At 40.7% G+C, this 21,167-nt stretch overlaps 1 protein-coding gene across 1 annotated transcript in view; it reads left to right on the forward strand.

Annotated features, from left to right (window-relative positions):
• Positions 1 to 21,167, forward strand: part of LOC142454352 (myomesin-2-like) — a 109,829-nt gene that overhangs the window by 55,613 nt on the left and 33,049 nt on the right. Inside the window, exons 15-26 of the mRNA XM_075555685.1 lie at positions 1,157 to 1,331; positions 3,005 to 3,126; positions 5,570 to 5,757; positions 6,348 to 6,474; positions 8,005 to 8,183; positions 9,687 to 9,801; positions 11,057 to 11,213; positions 11,305 to 11,411; positions 13,914 to 13,958; positions 14,503 to 14,639; positions 19,699 to 19,843; positions 19,954 to 20,013. Of these exons, the coding sequence (XP_075411800.1) occupies positions 1,157 to 1,331; positions 3,005 to 3,126; positions 5,570 to 5,757; positions 6,348 to 6,474; positions 8,005 to 8,183; positions 9,687 to 9,801; positions 11,057 to 11,213; positions 11,305 to 11,411; positions 13,914 to 13,958; positions 14,503 to 14,639; positions 19,699 to 19,843; positions 19,954 to 20,013 (1,557 nt within the window). The remainder of the gene's footprint in view (positions 1 to 1,156; positions 1,332 to 3,004; positions 3,127 to 5,569; positions 5,758 to 6,347; positions 6,475 to 8,004; positions 8,184 to 9,686; positions 9,802 to 11,056; positions 11,214 to 11,304; positions 11,412 to 13,913; positions 13,959 to 14,502; positions 14,640 to 19,698; positions 19,844 to 19,953; positions 20,014 to 21,167) is intronic.

Raw genomic sequence — 21,167 nt, forward strand, 5'->3', positions numbered from 1 at the left:
TTTTGTTGCTTGATTTGTAAGGAAAAGCAGTCAAGTATATTACCAATAGAACGTGTCTGTAGCCGCTGTTTATCTCAGAGACGTGTTCAAACACGTTTTGTTTGGCGTAATCTTGTGCCTCTATGAACTGGAACCCGACTCACCCTGGTTTTAAACTTCCCTTCATCCCCCCGTGTGAGGAATCTATTCATAAGGCCACTTTCAGGCCTAGTATGGTGCAGTATCATTTTGCTGGGACTCTTACCTCTCTCCACCGATAGTCCTTTGCAGCTAGATCTCGCATCCAGAGAGAAGTTCTACAAAATGACAGAATTAGAAGTTTCAAAGAACTTGTCTCTCTGTCAAGAGGGCGTCATAAGGATATGTCATGACAATATGGCACTTATGGCAAATATAGAAGACGTGCTGTATGGAACCCTGGGCTTGGGTGAGGGAATGGGCCCAAGGCGTCTACTGTAGCGAGAACTGAAGTGAGCCAAGACCAAGTTCACTGCAGCTCATTTGAAGTGCAGTAGTGGCCTTCGGCCCTGGCTGAGACACTTTGATAGTCACATCTTGATTGGACTGTGCACCCCTTTACTGACTCCTGCGAAAGGAACTGGCTCCCATAAAGACTCGCAGCCTTGGGAATCCCGCGTAGGGTCGCTATGTGTTAGGCCACCTCTGTGGCAGTCGTTTTTGTTGGCACTGATTCTCAGGAGTCTTATAGAAAGATGTTCTATTTCTTTGTAAAATTGGTACTTTACATTGCAAACATGTTTGTGGACCAGAACAGTGTGTTCAACCTGGTGGAGGTCCAGGAGATTTTATGAATGTAATGCTTTTTCTGCTCCTCGAGTCAGAAGTCTGTAGAGAACCGGAAAGAGAGGAAATGAGCATCTACCAACCCTTATTGCCCCGGTCTGCTTGGAAGCCCATGCGTGTTTCCTTCTCCCTTCCCCCTTGTCCAGGTTTCATTCAAAGCTGAATATGTGATCGACCATTTCTTGTGGCATAACCAGATTGAACACCTCTGCTATGGCTTCCAAAATTCTAGTCCAACAGTTACATTAAAAAATAAATTTATTTAGCTAGTGAGTTAGCATCCCATGATTATAAAAAATCATTCACTCTTTTTCTACCATGTATCACGTATCATTTTATCTTCTCTACAAAGTCGTTCCCTCTGCGCCCGGTCGTGTGCTTGCCTCAAGAAACACCAAGTCGTCCGTCGTGGTGCAGTGGGACCGGCCCAGACAGGAAGAGGGACTACTGGGCTACTACGTCGACTGCTGCGTGGCAGGAACCAGTAACTGGGAGCCGTGTAATCACAAGCCCATAGATTATAACAGGTACACTACAGGCTGCAGTGTGAGAGACTCTCGTCGCCCCGAGTGTGAGAAATCACAGCATTGGAATAAACAACGTTAATTCTTAAAACACAAAACCAGGCATTAACCACCTAGCAGAACTCACAGCAGAATTGACTGTGGTAGAAACTTTCGATACCATTTCAGTCTATAAACATGAGCCTGCTTTCTTATTCACACATGAGAATACATAATTTACAAGTTTTGAAAGCTTAAATTTGACATGTTTTGACGAGTTAGTTATTAAACCCTTGACTGAAATGATTTGTCTCCTTGTACCTTGGCTTTCCTGACATAATTAGCATTTAAGACTTATCTCTGAATCAGAGAATTAAAGAGCAAGTACAATGTGAAAGTAGTCATTTTATTTTTCCTCATTGATTTTTTTCCAAACTTTAAAAACTGCTGTCTTCATATAACTGGCAGCCCCATTCTCTGGCCCTCCAGTGGAGGCAGAACTGCTGTGACTCCGTTTCCCCCTCGGAGGGGCCGGTGCAGAAGGATGTTGGCTTGTTTTCGGAGGAAAGTGAGCAGTTCTACTTTTGGAATTGATTTCCTCTGGTTTCATGCTGAGTGTGCAGGGAGTGTCTGTGTGTATTAAGCTTTCTCCATGCTATGCTTCTTAGGAAAATATAGGCAGCTGTCAGAATCACCATTTGTGGATAGGCTGTCAATTATTGCCTAGTCATTTTTCTTCTTTAAATCTTTTAAAAATGAATTTGAAAAAAAAAACCCACAAAACTATGGCTAGAAAAGAAGATGTATTTGGTAACAGTTAGAAGTTATTCTCCAGTTACTGGCCAGCAAATAAAGACATAACAGAATACAAGAAATTAAGCATTATCACATTGCCGAAGGCTTATAAATGATTAGTAAATATTTGTTGAATGAATAAGATAATTGCTTGCATTTTCTGAATATGTACCATATGCAAGAAACTGCTGAGCATTTAGGTTTTCATAATGAATAAATGTGTGTGTGTGTGTGTGTGTATATATATATATATATATATATATATATATATATATATATATATATATAAATGCTGTGAGATAGGGACTATACTCTCCATTTGTAGATGGCAAAATAGAAATTTACAGAGGTTACCGAACTTGATTAAGGACATAAAATTTGTGTCAAAGCCCAATCTATCTGACTTCAAAGTCTCAGACTATCACGGTTACATTAAAAACAGACAAACAAAACACATAGTTCTCTTAAGTAACCAATTAAATTCTATTTAATCATGTATCCGTGATTTGGTTAAAACTCATACAATTCGTAAATGAAGGGGAAGTCACAGAGGAAGTGACTTTACCAAGGCCACTTGCGACTGGCGATAGGTTTGCTTCTATCTCTTAGGCCCAGATCCAGCAACTAATAATGTGTATCTAGAAATTGAATTTGTGTCATCTCCATTTATAACTGTGTTGCTGTCTTATATATTGGTCATGGAATATTGCTTTGAATTAACTGAGTAAAATGGAGAATAAAAACATATGTATTATATGCACGTATAACTCAAAGAGCAAACTTCATTTTAGTTCCAGTTAAATATGTATATACACTAAGTCTGCTAAAGGATTTCGACTTGTGCTGGGGGAGGAATGAAAAGCTGCCGATTGGAATCATGGCCCGGTTCATGTTTTGCTCAGGTTTGTTGTGCATGGCTTAACGACGGGTGAGCAGTACATCTTCCGAGTGAAAGCCGTTAATGCTGTTGGGACAAGTGAAAATTCACAAGAGTCTGATATCATAAAAGTCCAGGCTGCCCTCAGTAAGTAATTCATAGGCTATCCAACTCCAATTTTGAGTTCCCAACTATATTTTAATTTCTGCATGAATAAACATTTATGGTGCCATTTGGAATATTACCAGAGGAAAAAAGTGCATGTAAATTGTTCAACAGAGAACACGCAATTTTGTTGAAACCTCTCATCAATTGGAAATGGCTGTGTGAGAGGGAGAAATGATAATATGCTAATAAATTGCAAATTAAAAAAACAAAATATTATTAGAGGTCACATTTGTTTTCCAACACTTATACCTACATTAAAACACGTTATAGTGTACGAAGTTCTCTTTTCAAAATGTATGCTAAAGTAGAACAGCATCAATAGCCTTTTGAGCTATGCTCAGTTCAAGAAACTTCAATAAATTATGTCTTTTTAAAAAATTAAATTATTTCTGAGAATTTCCAATGCATGTGAAACTTTTAGATTTATAGTAATCTCTTGAAATTATCACTCGTGTGATCAAACTGAACAATTCAGATCCTGAATCTCAGTGGCGATCCACAGAAACATTGATCCAATAAAGCTCTATATTTGTAAATGTTGCTCTTGGTCTTTAGGTAAAAGTACTACCATGTTTAAACATATTCCAGTTGGCAATAGTAATATTACATTTTAGGAACTAAGAAGCACAGTAGTAGCAGTTCACTTTCAAGAGAAATCTGTAAGCCTTAATAATAATAATTACTATTATTTTGGTCTTTAAACTTACAAACATCTTCAGAGGTTAAAATCAGTCTTCTAACAGCAGTGTTACCACAATGGCCAGCAATTACTCTTTTGCTTTAAAGTTGCTATTCGGATCTCTCCTCAAATTCTTGGCAGGAGAGATTTTCAAGTAGTCCCATTTACCTTTTAAAGTCATCCCTACTAAATAAATGCCAATTTCAGTTTTCACTTCCCCCAAATAGCTTATTTATAGCGCAGGCTTATCGCAGGTCCAGAGGAGGACCATATTTAGCTTTACAGACTCAGGGGAAAAGTAACAATACATGCTTCCCAACCTTTTAGGGAAAGATTGCTTATTTTCAAACATGGTGCTTAAAATAGAACAAACAAACAAAAAAGAACTCATACTCATTTAAAATGAATCTGAAGTTTTTATAAATAGTGTTGGGCTGTGAAATGACCAAGTCTTTGGTTCTAACCCAGGAGCTGCTCTGCAGGAGGAAGACGAGGCTGTGTATGCTACTTTACAAATTGATAGTTTTGCCAATTCTAAGGGTCAGTTCTATTTTGTCTATAGGATTTCCACGAGCCAGAATGGACTTGATGGCAGTGGGTTTTTGTGTAAATATGCAGGAAATTAAAACTTAATAGTCTAAATAATATTCATCATCACAGACCATCAGGTCTGTGATGCTTTCATGCTGTAGGAAAGGTGTTGCTTTCATGCTGTAGGAAAGGTGTTGCTTTCATGCTGTAGGAAAGAAAAACTTCTTTCTCAAAGATTTTCTCAAAATGGGAGATATTTTGTTGTTAGAAATGGCTGTGTCAGATTTAACCTGGGACTTTGAAAACTTTGTGGAAAAATAGGATTTAGAGATAGTGGGACTTCTCCACAGTTTTTTTTTTTTTTTTACACCTTCTCATGTAATGAGTTGCCTTCAGAAGATTGGAATATTGGGAGTATTTAGAAACCGGAAAACTTAAAAACAATCTTCTTGATAAAAGATAAATGAAAATCTGTAGCAACGATGAAACATACAACTTTCCTCTAGTTCCTAAATGCTTCCTACCCTGCCCCCCCCCCGCCCCCACTATCATGATCCCAATTCTACCTTACAAATCTGGCTAGACCAGAGGATGTTCACTGGTACAGATAGGAACTGGAAACACAGGGAATTCAGGACAGATGATCCCTTCAGGACCAGTGGTGAGAGTGGCGATACCGGGAGGATGGAGGGAGGGTGGGGTCAAAAGGGGGAACCGATTACAGGGATCTACATATAACCTCCTCCCTGGGGGATGGACAACAGAAAAGTGGGTGAAGGGAGACCTTGGACAGTGTAAGATATGACAAAATAATAATAATTTATAAATTATCAAGGGTTCATGAGGGAGAGGGGAGCGGGGAAGGAGGGGGAATAAATGAGGAGCTGATGCCAGGGGCTTAAGTGGAGAGCAAATGTTTTGAGACTGATGAGGGAAATGAATGTATAAATGCGCTTGACACACTGATGCATGTAGGGATTGTGATGAGTTGTATGAGACCCCAATAAAATGATTTTTAAAAAAGGATAAATTAACATCAAAGATGGTAACAAAATCAGGCCACAGAAGCGATAGAAGACGTAACAGACATACAGGCTATTTTTCAGTTGACGTTTGAAAGGCTAGAATTAACTCTGGTGGGATAAAGAATATTGGGACTATTCTTAACTGGGATTCTGGGTAACTTTCTGCATTTACTTTTATTTTTATTAGCTGTTCCATCTCATCCTTATGGAATTACGCTGCTCAACTGTGATGGCCAGTCTATGACTCTGGGGTGGAAGTTGCCCAAATTCAGTGGAGGTGCGGCAGTCCTTGGGTATTACATAGACAAGCGTGAAGCACATCATAAAAATTGGCATGAGGTCAACTCTTCACCGATTAAAGAGAGGATTTTTACGGTTGGTTTTTAAAGGTTTATCTTTTGTTATGCGCTTATATATTTTAGAGAGAATGTTTGAACTTGACACAATTACATAATTTTATACAGAAACAAAAAATAGCTTAGAATAACGAGATCATAGCATTTGAGAACTGAAAAGATTTTGTAAACAATTTTAAAACATTTTTTTTTGAGAAGAGATGAAGAAGCCGAGAGCAAGTAACTTGAACTGGCTTAACCAGGAGCTAAGGACATCGCCAATCTCAGCACCGGGTCTCCTAGGCCCATTGTGAGGTGTATATCTAGTAAATTGTGGGTTCATTAAAAGCAGACCACATCTTGCATATATTTTCATCTTTGCTTATATTGGATGGGTCAGGGCCAGCTAGACTGAAACCAATACACTGTACTGGATGAGTGCATTAAAATTCATATCTAGGGTTTGGCACAGTGGCTGCAATATAACAAACATAAACAGCCATCTTTAAGTTATTTGTTCTAATATATTAATGAGATCTTATTTTATAAGTCAATCATGAACACTTCCTTCCTTAATGAATTGTTCTGCATCTTTTAATTCGTGTCTTAATTTAACATGAATCGAAATAGGTGGAGGGCTTGACAGAAGGCTCATTATATGAATTCAAAATTGCTGCAACCAACCTGGCGGGGATAGGACAGCCGTCAGATCCCAGCGAACACTTCAAGTGTGAAGCTTGGACCATGCCAGAGCCTGGTAAGAGGCTTGCTTATTGGCCGAGCCACCAGCGGGCTCCTTCCTTTCTGACGCACGGGGACTCACCATTGTAGACACTAACCCGATCTCAGCAGTTCAGGCATGGGAGACCTCTTACAGCTGCGACATGCTTTACAAATATTTTGGCATAACTGCCATCGTGTCAAACATTGGTGATTCACAGTAAGAATGACACAAGTTTCCTACCCTCAGACAATATTCTGGGCGGTCTGCAGGCTTGAGCAAACAGGAGGAAAGGATAACTACTAAGTACTGAGAGTAATAAATACTGACACCTGGAGGAAGAAAGAAGTATTTCCAAAGAGATCCGGAAGGGAGCTAGAGGTTCCATACGAAAGGAATATGGGCCCAAAATTAGGAGGCTGGAGCAGTGATTAAAGCAGGTTAACCGGAAGGCTGGCAGTTCGAAGCCCCAGGCGCTCCACGGGAGAGCGGCGCAGTGGGCTGCAGTAACGCTATCGAGCCTTGCGGACTACACGGGCCGTTCTACCGTGTCCTACCCGATCACGACTGAGTTAAAGTTCCCCAAACGGCAGCGGTTTGGGTTTGATTTCGGCCCCAAGTGGAGACAGCTGGACTTAGGGTCCGCATTTGGATGTCAGCCGGAGCTGTTCTCTTCCCAGACAATGCGGCGTCTTGTGGGCTCCATTGGACCACGCGCGCTTGTTGCAAATCTGCATCTATCTAGGGCCCCCCTGTAAAACCTGTGCTCACAGACCCTCCCGTTCTACTGCCCGTTTTTATTCAGCCCGTCAGAAGCCCCATGAGATGAATGATATAGATGCTCATGGGAAACAAACCAAACCAAAGCAAAACTAAAGACGAACCTGAAGACGCTTAAAATTCAGACTGCTTTTCGGTTTTGTGCTAGACGGCCTTTCTTGTCTTTGCTCTTTGATATTTGTTTGAATGGAATTAACTTTTGTTCCGTAGAGAAGGCAACGAAGGCACAATCTGTTGGAGTTTAGAGAGGCTCTTTGAAGGCTTCTTCCTAGGAACTGGCCCAGGGACATTGGACGGAGGGAGGGCGATTGGTCAAGGACCGTCAGTGCTCACTGCATTTGGGGACTCAGCACGACCCACCGTTAGTTAGACTCGCTGTGGCGATCTGTAGACGACGCGACCGCGGTTAATGTGCTAGCGGACAGATGTGCTTAGCCTGGCCAGGTGTTTCAGGTTCTCTGAAGGATTCGTCCTGTGACTGACGTGAGGTCCACTCCCTTTCCGTCAGTTTCTCGGGTGACGTGTCGCCGCTGGTCCCTAGCGAGCCATGGGAACTCATGACTTATTCGACCGACTCCCATCCTCACCTGGTTGCCTCATAGGAGAAGGCTTACAGAAATACTCGGGGAGGCTTTCCTCCCCAACGTCTTGCTTAAACCCGGGATGTGAGGTTGAACGAGGAATACTGGGCGATGCCCGTGGTGTGGGGCACGTAAGGAAGTGGCAGGCGTCGGCGGCGGGGCCTCCATCGACTCCCTGTGTGAGTGCGGGTGTGGTTTCCTCCAGGTCCGGCCTACGATCTGACATTCTGCGAGGTCAGGAATACATCACTGGTAATGCTTTGGAAAGCCCCAGTGTATTCGGGTAGCAGCCCTGTTTCTGGATATTTTGTGGATTATAAAGAAGAGGATACCGAAGAATGGATCACAGTAAACGAGAGGACAACTGCAAATCGTTATTTAAAGGTGCTAGTACTCATTCATCTGTTCATTCGTTTTATTTATTCCCTCGTGCCTGGAAAGATTTTGATTCCCATGGCAGGCTTAGCTCAGAGCCTCAAGGTGAACCCGTTAGAACAAATACTCTGAATGGCGGCGACGACCGTGGCGGCCGTGCTGTGCTGCTTACAGATGGGCAGCGGTAGTCCTAAGGGGTGTCATTAACCGCAGGCTTGTGTAACAATTACAACAACTTCCCAGCAGAGGGCAATCACGTGCCTTCAGCAAATGACATGTTCTTCACCCACCGTGACCCTATTGGCTTGTGGTGAGTGGTCCGGACATGCCTTTTCTTCCCATAGTGCAGTCTAACAACTGCTAAGGGCGCTACTCATTTTTTCTACGAGTCTCAGTAATGGTATATGATGTCTTTTCATATTTGAGTCTCATATTTATTATTTATATGATTATGTAATAGAAACTTATTTGATACATACATAGATGTATACATATGCACATGTTTACATATATCTGCACCGTTTTATTATCTTTGATGATATTATCATGTTTAAATTCTTGTGGGTTCCCTTTCTCCAAATGTTTCTATTTTAAGGACTCACCATTTGCCAGTCACCGGCCCAGTTGTGAGAGCAGGTCCACATGCTAATGCGGCTCATTTGTCTTAATGCAGATGCCTGCCTCTTTTACTTTCGGACTTTGTGGTGTCCTTTAGGTAGAAATGTAGCGTACGTCTTTACGCTGAAAGAAAGGTCACACTTGAGACAGGTATGTGGAGGCGAATTAACTGGTTTGTAAATATACACAGCCTTCACAAGAGTCATTTGGCAATGTGCAATATGGCTGATTCCAAGACTCTATATCACAGAATTAATTAGAAATGTAATTATATGTAGTAGGTAGTATTGTAAGGAGCCCTGGTGGGTCAGTGGTTTTGCTTTGGGCTCCTACCTGCAAGGACAGCAGTCACAAGCCACCAGCTGCGCATGGGATAAAGCTGGGGCTTCCTGCTCCCATCCAGATGACAGGCAGAAACTCATAAGTACAGTTTTCTGAGCTGGCATGGACTCCGTGGTAATGCACTTGGTTTTGGTGTATTGTGCTGTACGATATGCTGTAAGTGATCTATGATTGAATAAGAAGAGATTAACTTAATTTAGAGGTGAAAAAATGATGGACTATTTTTAAAAAATCACAGTTAAGATAATAGTTAGAAGATATATTAAATATGAACACCAGATTGCAAACTGTTTAGGATGATTTTAATCCTGCTTTAAATATTCAGAGAAAAGATAACGACAGAGAATAAACTTAAATTCTGCAAATTCTTACAAAAGGGAGATCAGGAGTGATTGCTAATCTTACCCCTATTGGCATGCATAGCTTTCCAACTTGAAATATACTACTTTAAATCAAGACAGTATGTTCATAATAAGTTGGGAGAAAGATGAGCATCATCTTTAATTTTGGCATATGCCATGGCTCTTTGGCGCTTTTCTCTGCCACTTTAAGGTCTGTGACCTGCACCAGGGGAAAACCTATGTCTTCCGAGTCCGGGCAGTGAATGCAAGTGGCGTGGGGAAGCCATCAGACAGCTCGGAGCCAGTGCTGGTAGAGGCAAAACCAGGTAAGATCTTACTTCTCAGCGCTAACAATAGCAACCTGTTTTGCACAGTAATAATTTAGAAGGAAGGTATGCATTGATGCTTCTTAAACGACCTTCACAGGTCTGTATTAAAAAAAAACAACAAAAACTTTAAAACGGTATTTTACTTTTGTTGAGAATATACCCATCAGGACTCCGAGTAATTGAAAGGTTTCTATGCTGACCTTCACTGGGGTGCATTCCGTTCTTCAAGCAGTGCAGCTGTTCCCCTCCCTCATCCAGGAACAGAACCTCATCTCTCCCCAAGGTTTCGGGCTAATCTCTTGAGCTGTTTGTTGTAAGTTGACCACAGACAGACAGTTTGTAAAAGAGTACGATGCTCAAGGCAGACATTCATCACCAGCTATGAAGATTTCTTGTTCGGTTTGAAGAGCATTTCAGCAGATGTTTTTAGTTTAAGGCTTAAAGATAGATGTATGCCGCCAGAAAGTCTGCATTACATGAGAATTTGAAATTCTGTTCTGAATTTCCCTCCCTTTGATCAATATTCTTCTACAGAATCTTTGGTAAAACTTTTTTTTTTAATGGCCTCCGTTCCATTTGCTGGCAGAGGCATAGATACATTTCATTCATTTTCTAACTTGTGTAAGTTAGACTCTGACAGGGCGCTATTAGGCGAGGACTCCACCTTGGTCACGACCTGCCAAGTGAACAAACAGCCCTCTCAGCCTCCCCCAAAAGCAGCATAAAAGAAGCCATTAAGCGGCATGATGTCAGTCTGGGGCCCACTCTGAAGACAGTGGGGCTGGAATCAGGTCTCTGAAAGAGGAGAAACCTGATTGTGATAAGAGTTGTATGAGCCCCTAATAAAATGTTTAAAAAAAAAAAAAGAGTTGTATGAGCCCCTAATAAAATTTAAAAAAAAAAAAAGAAAAAAGAGAGAGGAGAAACCTTTATAGCCTGGATGGGCCAAATGTTCTCTACAGAAGCATATGAAACAGAAGCAGAAATAGAGAACAATCCCATGACTTAAATCAACAGCAAAAACAAGGAAAAAACAAAACAAAAAAACCCAAACAACCCAAAACCCAACCAACCTACTCTAATAGTAACCAGTTCCCGAGGAAGTTGGCTCCTTCCTCACTCTGACGGTCACTCCTGGTGGACAGTGTAAAGCAAGCTGCAGTTTGTTCCCTCCCCGTTCACAAAGGGGAAAAAAAGGATGCAAAGAACAGCGTGTTCCTAAGATGTTCCAATGACATTTTTTGCTGTGTAGGCACAAAGGAAATCAGAGCTGGCGTGGATGAGGGAGGCAATATCTACCTCAGCTTTGACTGCCAAGAAATGACAGATGCATCTCACTTCACTTGGTGTAAATCTTATGAGGAGATTGCAGACGCTGAGAAGTTTAATATTGACACTGTGGGAGAGAAGTAAGTCTTACAAAGAAGCTGGCAATTGTAAACTTTTACAAGTCATTGAAACACAAGCAATTAACTTTTGCCTATTCTCCTTCCATTTTAGTTCAAAACTGTACTTTAAGAACCCAGAAAAAATGGACATAGGGACTTACTCTGTGTCTGTAAGTGATACAGATGGTGTGTCTTCCAGTTTTGTTTTGGATGAAGAAGGTAATGTCTACACGGCTTATGCTTGAGCTATTGGGTTTTATACCACTGAAAGATGAATACTAATACCATGAAACCTGTAAGAGCGGGCACTTGACGGGACCACATTGTTTCTCTGAGTCGGGCACGTTTCCTACCATTGACAGGCTGCAATCTTACCACTTCCTACCACGTGGTTGCTGTCAAATTTTCGCATGTTCTTTCTCTGAGAGGTTTTCACCTCATGTCGATTCTGGCTTTCAGAGGTTTTACTGTAGATAGGAAAGACATTCTTGTTTGGGAGAAGGGTGTGTTTTGTGGCACGCTTGTAATAGGGCATATTTATAATAACTAAGCTTAAATTTACTTTAGAAATTAAACACTCTAGAGTTTATACTCAATTGACCAAGTGAAACATTGGTCCAGGACATATTGCTTATATAGCCTTATACTTGTATTTTTTAAGATGATTTTTTGTCACATTTCAATCCTATGGCAAGAAAGTACTGTAACAATAAAGCAATAATATTTAATGAGAAATAAACAGATGGGAAATTCCTTCCACTGCTTTCTAACACTGGTAATCCTAAAAATAGAACAGTATTTTAGTGTGAACTATTTGAAATTTTACTTAGTCACGATCCCCTTTACAAAGAAAGCAGCAGGTAGAACTTAGCCTAAAACTTTCTTTAGCATGACTAGATAAAAGCAATCGTTTCTGTTAGATAAATTCACAGATCTGAGTTCAAATAGCAAAGGATAATACCGCATGGAATTGATCTTTTTTTACTGCCCAGGATGGCATGTATTTGTGGCAGTCCATTATTTAGCCACAGGTCCGAGTCAGCCTTACACGTTTTTAAACTAAATGGTCAGTAATGTGGAATGAACTGCGTGGGTTCTGGACCCAATCCTCAGACCTGAGCTTCTTTGGATCTTTAAGGTACCCCCACCCCCACCCCTGTGATAAGGGGTTGAGTGTCCACTATTAAAATGCTAGTCTGTGGGATGTGTTAAGCTTTCTAAGCAAATTCTTAGTTATTAATCAGTATCCTGATTGGCAATGTGCTGTGGGTGTGGCGATGAGGAACCTTGACACAGAATGGAATCTAGAGGGAGGCAGAGAGAAAATGCGGGGAGTAGCCAATGTGGGAGGTGTCCATAGACCCATGCAAAATTTCCAGGACCAAATGGAGAACAAGAGAAGAAGCACCTCCCTCCCTCCTCCTCTGCCCCCACGCCTCCCCCCTCCACTGGAAGAGAGAGAGAGAGAGAGAGAAGAGAAGAGAAGAGAAGAGAAGAGAAGAGAAGAGAAGAGAAGAGAGAGAGGAACCCACACAGTAAACCTTCTGGACTTCTCAGTTTGCTGTTCACAGACAAAGGACGGAAATGGAACTAGAGTCCACCAGAAGGCTTCTCTAAGCTTTTTTTTACCCCCCAACTCCCACCGGATACTGATTCTATAATCAAAAGACCATTCTTTAGTAAAAATAATGCTATGAAGAATTTTAAAAAGTTATGAACTTCTTAGTTATGTGCTTTTAAGCTGACATGACTATTTCATTTTAATTTTAAATGTTTCCAAAGGCAATTCCAAAGGAAATTCCCAGCATATTTTATACGATATCTAGGTTTTAAATATATTTTAAGTGAAACCTTGGAGCTGCAAAAATGAACTCATTCGAGTTATGTAAGTGTCCACCATGAGATCTAATCGAGAAAGTCTTTGCTGTCAAACCAATCAACCAAATGGAGTTTGCTTCCTGTCGGGAAACGTCTGCCTTCCTTTCTCACTTCAAATAAACATGTTCACATGCAATCACATGAAGTCTAGTTTTAAGAAAGATGGAAGAAGTTAAAGCCAAAGAGAAAGGGAGAAGGGAAGACAGGGAGTGAGATGGACAAAAGGAAAGACCCAGGAAGTAGCTTCGTTTATAAGTTTTCTACAGTTGCTCCTGTGGGACTCAGGAACATCACCTCTTCTTCTTCTTCTTTTTTTGCACCTACTGCGATGTACCATAGTGAGATTTTGAATGGAACACACACACACAAACACACATGCATACTTTTTTCTTTAAGAATGAAGGAAACATTTTTGAAAGTCAGGGAAACATAAGCAAAATATTAAGTAGATTAATTTTAGCAAAGGTTTCAAAGGGAATTTGAAGATGTGAAAATGAATCCCTCTAAATCTCTCTGGAAAGTTTTTCCACACTGCAGTTTCCACACTACTTCCACATCCAATGGGACTCTTACCTGAAGTTATCCTAACCTGTTTTGTAGGAAGTATGTTAACCAAGGGTTGAAGATGTTAGTTGCAGAAAACTGATAGTTCATTAGACTATTCAAAGTTTGTTGTTAGCCTATGCATCCTTTGCTCTTATAGCTAAAACTTTTTTTACATCCTCTAACTGGAGTGTGGCGATGTGAAATATTTGGTGTTATGTCATCTCTGCTGTTGTTTACAAGTGTCTGAAGGGATGGGTGAAAATTACCTGCGTTAAATTCTATTTTTTTAAATTTCAGAGCTTGAACGTTTGATGGCATTGAGCAACGAAATAAAAAATCCCAGTAAGTAAAGCCATGACCTTGAATGTACGACGGCAAACCAGCTCGAGCTGTGCACATTAACCTATGGAGCTCTCGAAGGGAGGTGGGAAAATGATGGCCTCATTTTATGTTCAGGGCTTACAGGTGGTAACCTATTGATTTAAATATTACTGTATACAACAACTCATAGAAGATTTCATTGCTTAGCAAGTATTTTGAATTCTTGTTTAGGATAGTTGTTCCTAATTCAAGTGAGATGTCTATCGAATTAATCTTCAGCCACTGAACACAACTGAAATACAGCAGAACCCACACAGCTACAGTCACTGAGCACCGAGAGAAAGCCGGCTTGCCCTCGGACGGCAGCTCACACTCTGCATGACGCTTAAGCGCAACAACAGCTAACTAGAGTTCTATTTTTATTTTTTATAATCCATTTCAAGACTCCAGGGCTTCACAATCTCACAATTTAATAACTAGGATTGATATTTTCCTACCATCGACAGCGATGCTTTCTCACAAGGATTCATGCATTATTGACTCGTGATTTCTTTTCTTCCTGTAGCAATTCCTCTGAAATCCGAATTAGCTTATGAGATTTTTGATAAGGGCCAGGTTCGTTTCTGGCTCCAGGCTGAGCACCTATCACCAGATGCCAGCTACAGATTTATTATTAATGACCGAGCAGTCTCCGACAGTGAGGTAAGTTCATGTGTGAGTGATCTCTGGCTTTGGACAGAGCCAAGTTTTACTCTGGTAGGTCAGTTACTTAAAGTCAATATGCTGTGTTTGTTTTCATCCTTTTTGGAGCTGGAGAAATTGGGGTGTCGAAGGTTGACAAGATGAATGAAAGATGCTTGATTCCTGAAATGTTCAGAGATTTGGTCTGAGCTAGATAAGAGATCAGGGTCTTTCAAATCCAAGCCTCTCTGAATTAAAAAAAAAAAAAAGGAAAAGAAACAAGGCCAAGCTATGCTTTAGTGATGCTCAGCTTGGTTTTATAAAAAGACTGAGGTTTACCTGGGGAAGATATACTTTATGAAACAGTTTATTTATTTTTAATAATGGTTTACAGTATATATACTCTGCTGTTAGGTGCACTCTCCCTCCTTCAGCCCGTCATAAATGCCTTTATAAAAAATCATTTTATTGGGGACTCTTATAGCTCTTATAATAGTCCATACATCAATTATATCAAGCATGTTTGTACATTTATTGCCATCATCATTTTCTAACATTTACTTTCTGTTTGAGCCCTTGGTATCAGCTCCCCGTTTTTCCCTCTCTCCCCACCTCCCAACCTCATGACCCTTTGGTGAATTATAACATTTTATTTTCATGTCTTACACCATCCACCATCCACTCTCTCCCTTCACCCACATTGCTATTGTTCATCCCCCTGGTACAGGGAGGGGGATTATATGTTGATTATCGCATAAACGCCTTTTTGTGGAAGCCACAGAAGTAACAAAGAGAAGCAGAATTGTTAAAATATATATTTTATGCTATAATGCAAACACTTTTGACCTTCTTGTGTTTTAATTGTGTAAACTAAATCTGAACCATTATTAGTATTTCGACTTTGTAACATATGAGAAGACATTGATTATTTTCATATGTAGCTTCTTCTCTAATGATAGGGTACCTGAGGACTGTCTGCTTGATTGAACTTTTCTTTATTGTGGAGTGGTATTTTAATGCTCTCAAATTCTACCATCTTTTCCCCTCTGAGCCTTCTTTGCCTACAATAGACAATGTGTTACGTGCAAAGATCATGTGCCTTTTCTTATTTAGTTATTCTTTTTCATGGAAATAAGGACACTTCGTTAAGGATGGCACAGATGGGAATGCTCGCTGATAAGCGAAAAAGCATGTACTTTTTTTCTGCCTGAAAGTACAAATACTGACTGGGAGCACATTGCAGGATCAAGACAACTGAGGCACTTTCTTTGGGAAGAGATGATACCACAAAATGTGATGGGATTTAGTATAGCCTCACTTTATTTTAAACATCTCTGACGAACATTTCCTACCTGCTTTCTAAAGCTTGTTTTTTCCCCTTAACTGATGCCATTGCTACTTGGCTAATCTGCTGGACTGTGCCTATACTACTTCACTTCTTTAATTAGTCATCCACAGGTGACTTTTACATCAGAAGATTGATGCTATTTTGTGAAAGTCACATAAAACCCTGTATTTATGGCACTCATAAAATCATTGAACTCCATCTTGCTGCATAATGGCAATAGCAAGAAGCCTAATTATTTTCTAAAACCTGCCCATACACCGCAGTGCAGTAGCTGAGAATATTGAAAAGGCTATTGCATTGTTAAGGATCTGGTTGGTGAGTGTCAGACCTTTTTATTTTGCATATGCAAGTAGAGTAAGCTCCTAGCGTTCTGTACATATAGATGTTTGAAGTGAGCATCATATAATACAAATAAGAGTAGTCTATTTTTCTTATCAATTTGCATTTTGCTCTGTATATCCAAAAGTAAACACTCAAAAGTAGAAATTCAAAGACCACGGAGAATGTGCATTCATTACAGCTGTAATATTCCAGTTTCGGTTTACATTGCCTCTAAGAACTATTTTAGTCTCCGTGGGTGGAGCCAATGTGTCTCTCATGTGCTTACAGTAATTGATATTATTTTTTAAAATGATCTTCTCAAAAAAAATCTGAGGTCATACTTTCCTATAAATTTCTATCTCCCTTTGTAATTTTAGTCATACCAATTTTATGCTCGAGTTTTCCATTAAGAAACTATCTTCAAGTACTATTGTTTACATTTCAAATAAGATTGGAATTTCTAATCATAAAAGTAATTTTTTTTATGTGTACCAGACTGGGAATTAAAATCTAGGAAGATTGTGCTTGTGTGTGTGTGCCTTTTCACTTAAAAGCCGAAATTCCTAATTGATGAAGCAGACTATGAAGGGCCGTTGTTAACCTTTGACGCTCTTGGGGACTCATTTTCTTACACCAACAGATGGCATTACATATTCTATAAATCATTCACTGGTTACAGAGCAGCCAACAAACCAGCAGGGACATAAATGTAAGACAATCACCTGGTCCTAATGGACCTTATCCTAGAGTTGAAGAAACACAAATTCAACAATAGAATAAGTTAGGAATATTGAGGATATGTTGAAACAGTATTGCAAAGATGTTCAAAATTCTGGAAAATCCAAGATTTGGAGAGCTGAAGTAGTTAAGGGAGAATTCAAAGTTTGGGAAGTATGCAGGTAGAATTTGGGAGCTGAAGAGCATGAGGTATTCCATGCTGTGCAAACCTCCCAAGAAAACCACCCTGCCATCCAATGGACTTCAACTCAGAGCAACCCGGGGCTCCTGCCAATGATAGCCTATAAATCTTTATGGGAACAGACAGTTTCCTGTCTCTCCTATGGACCAGCTGGTGGTTTTGAATAACCAAGCTGGAAATGCATTTGATCCAGGAAAGTAAAGAGGATGGGCTAACTGGAGAGAGATTATTTTCATGCTTAAGAATTCCAGGCAGGCGACGTTAAAAATGAGGCAGAGTGAAATTAGCTTTGAGATAAACTCTGAACAAAGTTGACATTCTGACAGTAGGTACTTTAACCTCGCTCTTGCTATCCTGGCATTTAGATGATCAAGCATAAATAAGCCTTTAAAGAGAGAAGAAAGAGTATTGTGATAATAAATGTGCATTGTATATCAGAAAAATATGACTTTTTAATGAGTAAACTCGGCTGGATTAGTTACCTACCGATAGAAACTATTTTAAATATTTTAATTGAATCTTGTGAGGGTTGTAAAAGGAGCATAGATTCAGAAGTTTGATGACGTTTCCTTATGGTAATACTGCTTTGTTTACCACATTTTATTTTCTATCCTGTTCGTGGCTCATCTTTCTATAACGGCTTCAAGCCCTACTTTCATTTGTAAGATCAGTATTCAGATTGGAAGTAGTTTAAATTCCAACTGGACTCGGTCTGACAGCTCCAATGAATACCTCCAGGAAATTTCGATAGCAAATCTTACTATCCCATTGCTAAATCCTATTGCTTGAAGAGGTCAAGGCCAATGGAATCAGTCCTATTGTGATTTCCTGAGTAGTATGACTGAAGATAACTCAGAATCATGCTGTCCTATATGTGACCCTCTTCCTGCATTACCATAGTATGTAAGGTGAGTCATTCATTTGGATGTGATATCTTCAAGCCCCAGTCTAATTTCAGAGATTACATTATCCAAGGGTAGAATTAAACATGATCCATTAGCAACCATAAAACATATCCGCATCTGTTAGGTCATTTAAACATTAGAAAGCAGATTGTTGAATGGAAGGTAAGTTCGGAATGAACTGGGTGGCCCGGGGAAAGCTTCCTAATGTCAAGGGGAACCCCAGGGCCCGGGCCTACTCCTCCAGGGGGGTATCATGGAAGGGGCTGGCGTGGAGGTGGGCGAGGCGGGCTCCGAAGCGGAGATGAAGGACAACTACCTGATTTCCCGGGAGGGTTGGTCTGCAAAGGCGCAACTCCGACTCGCCAAGGGCTCCCAGCTTCTGTAGCTGCAGGAAGTACCGCCCACTTCTGCTTCTCTTTGGCTGTAAGATCCCGAGGTCAGTGGTCAAGTCCCCTCCGTCTCTGTGGCTCCATGTCTCCGCTGTGGAACACACCGAATCCGTCGGCCCAGAGTATTAAGGGCAGAGCAGCATGCACACTAGAAAATAACAACGCTGGGGAAGAACACCGAATAACATGTAAGGAATCAGAATCTCCCTGGAGAAGACACCGTTGCATTACTCAGTGGTGCCGGCTGACTGACGTCGAAGGCAAAGTGAGCTAACTCTCCTAGCGCCTTCGCATGAACAACCCGGCAGCATTTGTTTCCCATTTGTTACCTGCCACACATTGCTGAAGCTTCCACGCGAGCGAAGGCGCAGTCGTGCTGTCAGATACCATGCGAGCTAGTTGGAGGCCCCGGTGTGCTGATTCTTCTGAAGGGGGGGGGGGGGCCGGGGTGCATGGGCAAGCACAGGGAGGCACATCGCCCACTGCTCAGGGCACCAGCCGGCTTCCTGGAACTACTCCGGAGGGAGGGAGCGTGTAAAACGATGGCAAGAGGAGGGAGAAGCCCTTCCCAGTTATGTTAAGGTCCGGAAGTGACAGGAAGCATGGTATGCGCAGAGGACTGGGAGGCCCCGGGATGGAGGAGGACAGTCTATAACGAACAATCGAAGGTGAAACAGACCTTTTGGCGACCATGCCACAGGGTAGAAGGCAGAGCCCGGTCACAAGGCCTATGCGGCCTTGCATCAGCGCTCTCCTCTGCTGCTGAAAGAGGAGCTGAGCTGGAGGGGACGATGGTCATCGGGATCCATTAATTTTTGTGGGGTTCAGGGTATGTGTGCGTGGTTTTGTAATCAGCTCATGATAGGGCATCAGCTACATCAACTACATTATTCCTTTTTTAATGTGTTTAATTATTTACAAGTTCTGGAGGGAATGTGGTATTCCTGTTGGGAATACGCTTGGAGTTTGTTAGGTTTATGGTTGCTTCTACACAGAAATTAGACTTGATCACTGTGAATGAAAATTTGTAGTTCAGATTTCCTCTTTGTGACCAAGAGGATTCGTTGATAAACTTTCATGCAGTGTTTTTGTGCCACGATTCCTGTGCCATCGTAGTGGGTCAGTATTAAATGCTGAGAGACAGAGCTAGAAGAAATAATTTCCCTGTGTAATTCTGTATTTCCCTTCTTGCTCCCAGACACATAGAATTAAATGTGATAAATCGACTGGCATAATTGAGATGGTAATGGATCGATTTACTATTGAAAATGAAGGTACCTACACTGTGCAGATTCAAGATGGAAAGGCCAAAAATCAATCTTCTCTGGTTCTTATTGGAGATGGTATGCTATATTGAATATTTTCATGCTCATAAAAGATGATTCAAAAAATTCTTTTGACTAGACAGAACCAAACAGATTTTATATTGTTTTTCTTTAAATATTGAATTTAGCCTTCAAGGCAGTCCTAGAGGAGGCTGAATTTCAGAGGAAAGAGTATCTCAGGAAGCAAGGTAGGTAGTTGACTTACTCCTTCCCTAGTAGCCCCCAACACAGACTTTTGCTTTGAAATTTGTCTAAAGCAGATCCTATATAATGTCAATGTTCTGAACGTTATTTAAAACAGTCAATGTATAACTATTTCTTAGCTGTAGAAACTTGTATATTTTTTGTACTTTGTCCTTTATATTGCAAGAGCATTTTTTCTTGTTTCTAGCTTTGAAAGTCTTAGAATCTGTTACTTACTTTTCATGTTTCCTGTTACTATCATCTCGCTGCCATTGAGTCAATGCTGACTCATAGCAACTGCCTGTGGGTTTCCAAGACTGTTACTGTTTACATGAGCCACACTTTCTCTTGTGGAGCTATTGGTGGTTTTGAACTACCGACCTTGAGGACTGCAGCCCAATGCATAACCCCTACACCATCAGGACCCCTGTTATTGCCTTAGTCAAAGAAATAGTGGCTGATGTGATAGCTAGTACTCCTAAGCACTTAGTTCTTTTAGATACTTCATTGTTTAAAAAACGTTGCTCACTTCTTACAGCCTACTAGGGAAATTTACACAACGCATTCTGACTTCCTAGACTCTCCATAATTCAAGTCTATTCTGTTTTACCACATTGTATTTCCTACCAGGCTCTAAAACAACTTTCTGGATGAATCAGTTGGAATTCTTTAACATTCTGCTTTTCATCATGTGAATTTCTGTCTTTCTGGACTATTGTCATTCTGGAAAACTCCTCTAGTGACCACCCTTTCAAACTGTGTCACCATCCAAACTCCAAAATGGTTCTTCCCTTCTCCCCATAGTCTTCCCTGGCTGCATGTACCCCCACTGACTCTGCATTTTTCTGACATCCTGTAGCATGTATTATCAGAGGCATTTAGTTTGAACTCAGGAGTTCAAAATATAGACTTCTTGTATATATGTTATAACACCCATAACACTTTTTACAGCGATGAACATATTGCAGATACCAAAACAATATTAAAGAAAATTTACCACTGGGAAATAATAAGCACAGGGTCCTTCCATCTTAAATGTCTGGATGAATTTTAGCAACTTTGAGAATAAAGAATAAATTTAAAAGAATGGGGGTTGGTTGGTTGGGATTTTTATTACTTTAAGAGGACAATAGAAATTATTTCAATTGCCAAGAACTTG

Source organism: Tenrec ecaudatus, chromosome 8, assembly GCF_050624435.1.
Source record: "Tenrec ecaudatus isolate mTenEca1 chromosome 8, mTenEca1.hap1, whole genome shotgun sequence".
Classification (NCBI taxonomy): domain Eukaryota; kingdom Metazoa; phylum Chordata; class Mammalia; order Afrosoricida; family Tenrecidae; genus Tenrec; species Tenrec ecaudatus.